Source organism: Anopheles cruzii, chromosome 3, assembly GCF_943734635.1.
Source record: "Anopheles cruzii chromosome 3, idAnoCruzAS_RS32_06, whole genome shotgun sequence".
Taxonomy (NCBI): Eukaryota; Metazoa; Arthropoda; class Insecta; order Diptera; family Culicidae; genus Anopheles; species Anopheles cruzii.
In genome coordinates, this window is record NC_069145.1 from 85329104 (window position 1) to 85340819 (window position 11716).

An 11716-nucleotide genomic window follows, 5' to 3' on the forward strand; every position below is an offset into this window, starting at 1 on the left:
TGTGGCGTCTCGATCAGATGAAGCCCTGCTGTCCAGGCTGACAGCGTTTATTTTTATGATACCATCCCCGGGCGAATTGTTAGATACGGTTCACCGCACCGACAGACTTGTTAAAAATAAACAAGCCACACACCTTTGAACCGTAAACTCATCGTTCACTGTCCGCCGTCGCCGTCCCGTTTTTATGCCTTTGTTAATCAAGTAAAGGTTCTGCAGCAACCCACCGGGCCGGTTTCCCCCCCGGGAAGGGACCTTCGCCGCGGAATGGCGGGGACTGACAATAAAAATGACGCACCCGAAATCCCCATCCGGGCCGTGTGGCTGTGTGTGTGTTTGAGTGTATGTGCCGACCGCGACGGTGTGTGATCATTACGCGAAAGCCCGAAGACGTGTACGTGTTCATCTGCAGTGTGTTTCGAACGAATCGAACCGGTGACGGCGTAGCAGCTACACATTGCCACCGGAAACGACCCCCTGGAGGGTCGTAATTTTCCACATTGTCCCGCCACCGCCAGGGGCCCGAACGGGCGGTGAACGGGCCCGCAAACAAATGATGAACGGCGTAACCGATTATGTATTGCACCATAAAACATCACGCAACAACAATTCGACAAATGCAGCCAGGACACACGCCAGGCCGCGAATGGTTTTGTCAGCCATCCGAACGGGGCCATGACGGGATGGGGGTGCAATAAAAATCATACCACCTGTGCTTTAACGAGCGCCTGTCCGGTTGTGTGCCAGTGCCAAGTGAGAGAAATTAATTTCAAACACAGACCCGGATCCAGATTAGCAACTCTCGCTTTTCGTGACGGGGCTTTAAAATGGTGATTTATGACGTTTTCGTGGTAATCAATTTGCGCGATGCTTTAATGGGCTTCAGTTGAATCCGTTCCCGCGCTCCCGGCGATGGCTTCTCCGGTCCTTTCCGGCCTTGCGCATGTGGCGCCCGCATTCGACGCATCCAGGTGGTGTTATTGAATTTTTGTTCCACGAAATGGAACGTTCGGTGGTGGTGTTGGTTTCCTGTGCCGCTTTCGGTGACACTGGAACCTGGTGCGTTCTTCGCTGGATAGCCCGGAAAACGGAAACGGAGCCATCGCACGTGTGCCCGAGGAAGCGTTTAGCGTGGAAGGCAATTTGCATGATGTCACTCACTCACCGGTGTCGGTCTGTCACAGAGGAATCTTTCCTGGCGTGAAGTGTCTCCGTGGCCCTCCAGGACAGATGGCTCCAGGGCACGATGAACCCGGTGCGGAGCGTGCGCTATTTGTAAGCTACCGAGAGACGGTCGGGAGCTCCGTCGAGTATCCGTGATGCCGAACCGTAATGATTTCAATAATCCTAATGGAAACTTTCGCTCCCCGCCGCGGTCGGTGAACCTCCCGCTAGCGTTCGACACGTTTGATTAGTGATCGCTTTCCATCGTACCGCTCGCGGGGTTAGCATTTTTGCCCCGCACCACTCCGGTGACACGGATGGAACCTTCGATTCACACCTTCGCGCACACTGACGGGGCGTAACGAGTTATTTGACACTCAATGTCGTTCCGGTAACTTTTATGAATAATTCAACGCGCGAACCTGCTGTGGCCCGCTGGGGACCATGAAGCGCACTTCAAACTCGATGAGGCGGCTGGCCGACCGTGCAACCCGGTTTGTGCTTTAAGAGTCCTGTCCCTACACTTTTTAGAACGGCACGGTTACGTGGAGGTAAAGAGGTCACCCAGGACACTGATGGGCGAAGGAATCAAGAGGTTAGAGCTTCAAGAAGTCCGTCTTGCTTTTCTCAAAATAACTAATTCATGTTCCGGGTGTAAGGAAAATAAACGTCAAGAAAAATCGCTCTTTATGTGCTTAGTTCACGGGGACGGGGATTTCACTGGACACCGGAAACCTGCCGGGGGCCAGAGGCCGTAAAGTTGTACGCGAACTCGCGAACGAAACCAATGCACTGCGCTAATGGGCCAACAAAAGGCTTCCCAGAAGGAAGCTGCTCCCCGCCAGGCTCCAGGAAAATTATGCTCCGCTCCGGTTCGCTGGAAAAAGAGCGTAACTTTTCGTCCCGCAGCATTCGTGACGGTTCGGGCGTTCCTTTACTTTGCCGTCGTCCGTGGCTTCGACTTCCTTTCGCCTCGCATTAATCCCATTGTGTCTCACTTCACGCGGTTACGCGATGATTGGGAACCTCCGAAAGCTCAACGTAAGGCAAGATAGTAAGCAACTTGGACCTGGGCCGTGTCCAAAAGCCTCACAGCATCGAAAATCTTCCCTACCCACTGGTTGAATGCCACAAAGGATTCGATTGGACTCTTCGAATTGCACTTCGGCACATTTCAAATGCTTCTTCGCACCCACCGATTACGACGACGACGGCCACTACGGGGATTTGGTCACCACCAACACGAGCGGACGTGTTTACGGACCGCCGTGACGTCACTCACTAAACGCGCCTGCAGGCCGGGACACTACGGGCTCATCGAGGACGAGCACAACAAACGCACGCTCTCACTCGCACACACACACACGCACACGCACGTGAACAGCATGCCGGAGGACACTCGGACGCGAACGACACACACGCTCGAATGGCTTCCGCGTCAGACGGCGTACAATCGAGAAGATTGCCCGTGAGCAATCTCGGCAACGAGTGATGAGCGGTGAGTGTGTCCACGGCGAGACAGATAAGGAAACAGTGAGCAACGGTATCATCTCACTTTCACCGCCTCAAACTCACCACCGAAAGTTTCCACGTACCGTTCGGCGTGCAACCTGAGACAGGATCCTGCTGCTGCAGCAATTTCTACTGACAAACAAACATAACGACAAAGAACCCGTCGTGCAATGAGACCGAGATCCGATGGAGCGGAACTGCTAAAGTGAACCACCAGCTGCCCACAACCGATGGGCAGCTTTTTCGCCCGGAACCAGCGCTTCCGAACGACCCTAGGCAAGCAAGATTAACTTTCGTGACTTTGTGCAATCTGCTGTTCGCTCGACTAGTTCCTCGCTCGGTTCGGTTCGCCTACGACGCCTGGATGGCGTGACAAAACGGCACACGAGGAGGATGCGCCACCAATACTAGCGCACGGACGGTGGACCATATTTTCGCCAACTGCATGGTGCCGGATGCTGCGAGAGCGAACTCGGAGCGAACGCTTCTGATGAATTGTCGAAAGATCCACCGGAAAGGAGCTCGAGTCCGTTTCGATTGTGTCCTGCAAGAGAAGTGGGAAAAACCCACCGACGCCTCCACACGCCACATGCGGCCAACGCAAAACAATAACAACACACCGCGCCCGGTGTCGCTGTGTGATGTCTGTTTGCTCTCCCGGTGGTGCCTCTCTCTCTCTCTGCGAGGCGAGTGAGCAATCTAGGAGGCATCGAAACGGTGCCACCAATACACCGGCACACGCGCCCCAGTGAGTGAGCAGTGAGCGGTGAGAAAATTATTCACCACCGACCACCGTTGGTTGAATTTCACCACCGGGCAACACACCACAAACCAGATGAGCTATTTCGGGTTCGGGTTCGGGCTCGTTCCAGCAGCCCTTCGCAGCCTCCCAAACAAACGGGTCACCACCACCACGGGGTGTGTTATTATTGGCGACTTTGGAGGTGGAGCTGGAGGGTTCGCTGGTGAATGGCGAGTCATCCAGCCACCGGGCGTTGGGCGTGTGTTGGTGTGGTCGGATTCTTTACTCCCGAACAGCGACCAACGAGTGCGAAGGGAACTGGAATGACAACAAAACGGGCGCAGGGACGGGACCCCGGTTTTGATGCTGCCCTGTTGGCAGCAGGCAGGCTGCTAACCGGAACTAGCGGTTGCCACCAACACAGCGAAACCAAATGTTGCCAAACAGCATCCGCGTTCGGGGGCCGCAAAAAATAAGGTTGAACCGTGAATGGTTCATAAAATCATCAACATTGACCCACGGTGCTGGGTATTGGGTGATGATAGTTTCGTTTGTTTGTGTTATTTTTATGTTTTTACTCTTGATTAAAAACCAAATGTATGATGCTGAGGTAAGTCGTTAATTTTAAGAACTACATGGCGTCTTCATCATTAGCAAAGAGTGACTTTTAGTGAGGGACCTGGCGCCTCCATCTGTCAAAAAATCATGGCTCATGGATGTAAAATACGAAATTATTCTTGATTATCACTTAAGACTGATACATCCAACCCACTCTCACGATAATACTTTAAAATAGGTTGTACTTTTATTGTTCGATCACCTGTTGAGTTCAGCGTCGAGACATCCTTCGAACCGTGCATTACGGTCCTTCCGTGCCCGATGCGGTGCGGTGATGGATGTTTTATTTTACGCCACAAAATACGTTTACATTACACGGACGCCTTTGTGGCCATTTACACCCACAAAACCAAGCCGCACTCCATCAATCGAATTACGATTGATGCATTTTCGCCACTCAATGTAACCCCTTTCCGATGCACTTTATGGGCCTCGGGGCAACATTCCTGTGTGCATTCCATTGTCCCCAGACGCATTCAACAAAACTTCATTTGGGGTACGAATGCATTTCCTATCTCTATCGAGCGCGCGCTCTCTCTCTCTCTTACAATTGAGATGCATTAGCTCAATAACGATGCAAAGCGGATGCAGATGAAATGACGATTCATGGGAGGAACAAGAAAGCGAACCAAAGCATTCAATGAAGCGTCGTGGACCGCGCCACCGATGCAGATGACGGTTTCAAGAGAGTCACTTCGTGCTGCACAAAAAAGTGGAGTAGAAATGGTTGTCAGCCCCCCGTCCGACAGTGGTGAAGAAAATGCAAATGCTCCATTGAACCTGCTCCGAGCCAATGGTTCAAAGACGGGCATCGACATATAATCAGCATTTTCGCAGACCTTCACTTACTTCAGCACGTTTCGTCGATGGCACGTTCCTGCTGGTGCAAGGTGCAACCCCCGGGGTCCTGTCACGTCGTGCATGTTTTCTACTTCTACTTTTTTATAATGATGCTGTGGCCCCCGTAGCCCAACTTATGCCACTCCTTACAGCACACACACGTTCGTTCCAGCACACTCGATGCCGCGTGAACGGGTTGGGTTTCGGTTGTTGTGCAACTTTCATAAATAAGTTCACCCGTTGCCGACGGGTTGAAAAGTTAAAGCGAACCAATTGAAGCACGTAAGTGTTTCTTCCTTCGAACACACGATCTGAGACGCAAGAGTATCGAATCGTCCTAAGGGTAATTGTTGGTGCTGAATGAGTGACGGTCGTTATCGGTGCGGGATCGGCACCTTCAATAAGATGAAGGAAATTGTTTGACAAGTATCCGTCGTCGCGAAGGTACGGGGCAAAGAACGTTAGCGATCCAGGACACAACGCACACGTGCACGGGCAGCGCAGGTAAAGTTGTCCCTTTTAACAAGCCATCACTGCAACCGCACTTTTGTTGCAACGGCATGTTTGCATGTTGTGAAAGGGGCCAGCGGTGCGTGAAATTATTTTGCACCGCTGGCATATGTTTATGCAATATGTGCTGGGTCGGTCTTGCCGGTGCACAACAATCCTCGAGTTTTGCAGTGAGTGTGAACTGGTAATTTATTACTCGAAGCTGGTTGCACCTCGAGCACTCGTGTTTATCGAAAACCGCTCCAATCTAATGCACGTTGGCTCATTACATTTGTAGAGCCCTGAACGCTCCTGAACTCTGGAGTATCGTTTCGCTAATTGATGGGGGGCCGGTTATCCTTTGTTTAAGGTACTTGTAGTATAGTCGAACTGGCAAAACTGAATAACAAACATAATGTTATCATGGAATATACAATAACTGTAGGTGCATATTTGATTGAATTATGGCTAAGCTCAGAGATTGATAATGCACTTAGTATACGAATAATTGTGTTTGCAATTTTCCGACATTTTTATAATATTCCGCCATGTTTTGTGCTAGTTCAGGTTATGATATTAAGGCCAGGGATTGATGGGTTCCCCGTTCGACTATCCAAAGCCAGCAAAACCTAAGCAAACTTTCCCAAAACCTCGTAACCTACCACACCTCGCACTCATTCGGCTTAATGTTCGAGTCCAAGAGATTCAAACCGATCAACCCGATGCCAATCGTCGCATTTAACCCCACACCTGTCGGTCAGCTTTGTTTGAAATCCTCTTAGCAGGTGCTTCCCGTCACGTTAAGCAGGGATTCGTTTGCCAACCATTTTGGATCGTCCACAGTGACGCTCGCTCTGTTGTGAAAGCTTGTTCCGCACCGGCATCCGGTGTCCTTTAAAGCGGGGCGCCGTCTCTAATGGCGATACTTTTAGTTGACCAAACAACCAGACCATCTTCAAACGGATAACCAGCCGGGTACCGGGAAAAGCTTGCTACTGTTAGCGCGTAGCAAAATCGTCCAAACTGTCACCACCGTCCTCGGCTAGGCGTCAGCCCCGGGGCCGGTTGACGCGTGTGGAAACCCTACGTGAAACATTAATTAGCCTAATTACGGCTCAACAACGCCCCGTGTGCGAGTGATGGCAGCTTCCTGCCTAACCGGGTTGGCGTTGTGCTTTCCGGATTATGTTAGTGAGGATAGCAGGAAAAAAAGCAGAAATTTCCCCCCGACAAGCGGATGGAAAATTATTGCCACCAGTTCGAGTGCGTTTCGTCGTCAGCATCCGGACGACACTGTACACCGTTGCCGGCTACCGGTACCGCTTTGAGGCAAACGATCCTCCGAAACAGTTTTAAATCCCAGTCGTGCCACTATTCCGTGGCACAGAATCTGACTCCGGCACTGACTGCAAGCGATAGGTCTGCGAACATCGGAACGTGTCAGAAATTATGCCTCTTTCCGCACCCGGTTTCGTAGCTTGCGGAAACCGAATACACGGTGGCCGGGCCGTAGTCGGTAGTCGAAAGAAAAATGGAACACTGCGTCCCTAATGAGATTTGATGTGAGCTGGCAGCACATTCATCAGGTTGTTTGGCCGCTGGCTCCAAAGTTTCCTTTTTGCGGCTCGTCGCTTTCGGGACGGATTTGCATCGCGTGTGAATATTCTGACCTTAATGAAAATTAATATCTCTTGCGGTTAGGAACGGTTCGGTTTCATCATAAAAACACCTTTCTGCGGAAAAATATCTTAAAGGAAGAGTGTGTGTAATACATGAATTTGATAAGACACGCTTGAAGAGAATGTTGCTATCTGTAGACTACAGAAGCGTGTAAGGATCTTAATTTATCGTACTCAAGATTTTTATAAACACTCTTTTCGTTTCTCGTGTCTTTTGGGCAGTCTAGGCATTGGTTCCGTGCACAAGATATGCACTAATATCGTCTTGCTTCGACAATGGTCGCGCTCGTCGGTTTGTGGTCTTTCGCGTAAACACGCTCGGCTCACCTTTGCATTCGGTGCTGCTACGGGATGTTCGAAAAACAAATCTGACGCAAGAAAGCGCACTAAGCACGAATGATTGTATACGTGCGCCGGGTACGGTGCCATAAATTTGCAGGTCCTCCGAAAGCGTACTAAATCAGCACGCGCAAAAAAAACCCGAACCCGTCGGCGCAAGGAGTAGAATGGTTTTTCCTGGTTTCCGGTCGGTCAGCACGCCCTTCCCCGGCCACAGAATGGCCACAAAACCATGAACCGGAAAGCAAACAAGGGGAGAAAAAAATGCTGCACAGCCAACAAAATTAATGATGTAATTGTAAGAGCAAACAATCGAGACTAAAGCCACCGCGAAAGGCAACGTCACACGTTCCGGCGCCGACGATGGACCGTCATCACCATCATCACCGTCCGTGATTCGCGTTCGGGGCCGCGCTCATTATCATCGATCAATGGGGTTCTCGCAACGGTTCCGGTTTCCGGGGGTCGGCCCCGGATCCGGGTGCTAAATAGCGCGATTCCTGGCGAGCGTGATTTCGGTGTCGGGCGTGTTGCAGAAATTTAGGCGCCAACCGTGCAGAAAAAACAACCCTTTTATTGCCGTCCGGAGCTGGTCCGGGTTTGGAATCGATATTTTCGATTTTTGGCCACCACCACCAGCAAGCGTTGGTGGCCATTTCGATGCCGATGCCGCTATCTGAACGTCGCCATGGGCTGTGTTTCTGTTTCGTTCAAACGGTATTTACACAAACGATTTGCCAACAGGAAATCACCCCGCCCGAAGCACTGGACCCGGGTGGACCGGGATAGAAAAAAAAGGACGCTTGTTTCAGCTTCCTGTTTCAGCACTTGGACCGACCGACGAATCGACCGATTCGACTGGTTCACTACTTACCTCCGGTTCGTATTGTGGCCGCCATGATTGCCGATTGTTGAACGTTTTCCGGTGGACGAGTTTTTGCCGCACTCTCAGGGACCACGGGCTGTTCCGCTCGCTGCAATCCTTCGCGTAACTCTGGAACAGTGTTGATGGAAGGTGGCAATGGTTTATTTTTTACCTCGCGCCAGACCTGTTTCGCGACGATCGTGTTGTGTAACGTGAGAGAAGAAAAGAACGAGAGAGAAATGATTAAATGGTAGAGTTTTATTAACATCCAATCAAGCATGGAAGTGGTCGATGAACAAAGTGCCGAAGAGCGTCAGGAAAAATAACAACCCCGTAGCGGGGGATAAAATATTACCAAAACAATCACCTCTGACGGGTGCCCCGCTTCTAGAGTGTACCTTTCGCTGCCGGCTCGTCAGATTGACCTATATTCTTCAGACAAATTTATCGACACTCAACCACAGTCTCTTGGTTTTTTCCGAAACCTACAGCACATTCCGTCCAGCATAACAACGGTTTATTGGCACTAAATTTAGCTGACGCACTGGCCCACGCATATCACATTTCGATGGTCCAGCAGGGAAGAATGGATCGCTGATACCGATGGTTCCCAATCAATAAAATTGGAAATTTGGCGTGATTGCTGGCCACCGTTACATGACTAGTCGAATGGTAAGAAGGCCGAAGAGCCACAGGTATATCGGTCGTACCATTTGGTTGAGCTTTAGTTTGCAAAGCGAACAACCCTCCTTACATTTCCAATAACGGGATTTCAACAGCTCAATGTCCATTAACGGGTACGTACGTGTTTACCTTAACGAAGTGAAGCTAATGACTTTCAAATGATGCAGAGGATCGAGTACACGGCTGCCTCTTTGGTCTGGCTCGCAGTCGGCACGTACGGATCGACCATCCAGAGGCTCAAGCCACAGTTTGCCAATTCTTCAAAAGCACAGACGAAACCCGATGCTGGCAGCCGGTTGGATGTCAAAAATGCACATGAGAGTGTGTAATAAATGGCCATTAATGGCCAGTAAGTGTTGATGGGATTGCTTCTGCTCTTTCACGGGAACGCTGAACGCTGGCCTTATCCCAGCACTTTACCAAGGTGCATTCTAGGAATTTGGGATTGTTTTATTCACTCCATCCATTTCTGTGGAATCAGCCACTTGTCAGTGTCGCTTTCCATCTTACAGTGCGAGTTTTTCAACGAAACAAAAGCTAATCGACAGGGTGCCCACTTACAATGTACTGGCGGAGAATAACATTTCTTCGAAATGGCCCCGCTGGCTGATGAAAAAGAAATATTGGCTAAGAAAAGTATCATCGCAAAAAGCTAATACGGTAGTTGGGTATCTGTTGAACAGAAGGCCGACACTTCTTCTCGTTTCCTTTTGCTACAAAGAACAGGTAGACAACCATCGTAAGATTCATTAAATTAATTTCTTTTTCCTATTCCACTTCACAATCGCCGGCACTGCAAACGTTGTAGCAGTTAAATTGGATCAGTTCTTATCCCCGAAGGACATCCCAAACCCTGCGCGACTGCTTTGAATGGAAACGAAAGCAAAAAAAACACGAAATGGTGGCGACAGAACTGTTTCCATAAATTTTATCCCCGGGAATTAAGAGGATTTTCCCGCGAACCTTGGGGCCACCTTCTAACGCACTGCCGCTTGGGAGCTAATACCATCATCGCTCGATGCCGTTATTTGCCGTTAGGAATGGCGCGGGAAGGAATAAAAATACTTGAGCTAAATATCATTGCCGGATGTCAACAAAACCATTTTTTCCTCTTTGACGAAGGACAAATGCGCTCCTCACAGCAACCGTGCAGTAATGCGAACGGAACGGAAACTGTTATCTGCCGAACTGAAAGGATTCAGCACGTGGGTGGCCTAGACAGCGAGGGAAGCGGAAAGAAGAAAATAAAACTTATAATTAATGGTATCTTCTAAGAGCGTGACACTTTGCCGTGCCAACCGTTTCACCGAGCACAGCGAGAGCAAATGGATGCCGCGTGAACGACGATCACGACGACGAGCGCAAGTGGTCCATTATTTAAAGTGACTAAACATTTTTCTATTTCAAGAACTTATCCTATTATAGATGGTTATTGTAATGATGTTTTATTGCCGTCGTAAATAATATTGGATCGGAGAAAGGATAGAAATTTAATATAGCCACAATAGCAAACCCCGAACCCATACGGTTGCTGCGGTTGTTGATTGTCAATGTTTTATCAGCATTTTCTAACCACAACTTGTTAAAATTTCAATTGAGCGTGCTGAATGTTTTCATCCCTATTTAATGCTTCGTCCAGTACTCGTTGACGCTCTCCTTGGTCCAGCAGCGCTAGGACTGCGTGTTCTATCCAACAGGGAGCAAAGAATATAAAAATAACCTACGCCACAACGCGCACGCAGGCAACGGCTTGCGAGGCACACGGTTCGTGGCCGCCCGTCAGCAACCAAGACTCCGTGGCGCAACGGTAGCGCGTCTGACTCCAGATCAGAAGGTTGCGTGTTCAAATCACGTCGGGGTCACAATTAACAAAATTGCTTTTTTCCTGGCCACTCCGACTCCGGCCACTTTTTTATTTTGCCAAAAATAACCACCTACCAGCGAACGCTTCCGTCATGCGATAGAGTTGTTGGTAACTTTGAAGTTAGTTAGCCGATTGATGGTAATTTCAGTAGACCGGTACCGGTTCGTCAGTTTATGCTACGTGCTGCTCCACGTCAGGTGATTAGATGAGTTGTGAAGAAAAAACAAATCCCGATCGCTTTTAATCTCCTTCTTTCGATTCACGTCACGTGAGTATGTCTGCCCTGCGCCAGACATCACGCTAAGTGAAGCAAAGTTTAATTAAATTACCCGCTGGCGGAAACGAGAAGCTGAGGAACGTGAGCCCCGCTAATCTACGGCCCAAAGCCTCCATACGGGAGCAAGCAAGAGAGAGAAAAGAGCGACGCTACGGGATGATGGCACGGAGATGTGCGTGGGGCGTTCACGGTTGGGTGCCTCTCAGACTGAAACCAGTGCCACAAGTGTTGGCGCTGCCCGTGGTCAACGTAAATTCACCCGTCGGCTATTAGTCACTATCTTTCACTTCTCGTTCTCTGGTACGTTGTAAACAAACATGCTTCGCTGTGCCGAACCGTGCCATGCACTGGGGACCATTACATAACCAGGCAATACATTCTCACATCATCCAATCGGTTACAGTGGTGTGGCACAGTTCTTATACATAATTTATGTTCTGGGTCTGAAGTGGAATTCGGTTTGTTGTTTTGAAGATAAATTTGATGATAGAAATTCTTCTTCGAACTAAGTAAAATATAAGGAAAGCTTCACCTCAATTGTTATGCCCACCACTGTGCCATTAAACGTAGAACAGTTGTTTAGTTAACGTGACACCAGCGTGATGGGGCGCAGAGTACCCCGCAGAGTGCCGCGGCCAGAGTTCTT

The 11716-nt window shown here is 49.7% G+C and overlaps 1 protein-coding gene and 1 non-coding gene across 2 annotated transcripts in view; one reads left to right on the plus strand and one right to left on the minus strand.

Annotated features, from left to right (window-relative positions):
* LOC128271190 (uncharacterized) overlaps positions 1-8279 on the minus strand; it is a 63876-nt gene extending 55597 nt beyond the window's left edge. The window contains exon 1 of the mRNA XM_053008632.1: positions 8255-8279. Coding sequence (XP_052864592.1) covers positions 8255-8279 — 25 coding nt within the window. The remainder of the gene's footprint in view (positions 1-8254) is intronic.
* Positions 8280-10719: 2440 nt separating this feature from the next.
* On the plus strand, positions 10720-10791 carry Trnaw-cca (transfer RNA tryptophan (anticodon CCA)). The gene has a single exon. It is a non-coding gene; the product is annotated as a tRNA-Trp (tRNA).
* Positions 10792-11716: the final 925 nt, after the last annotated feature.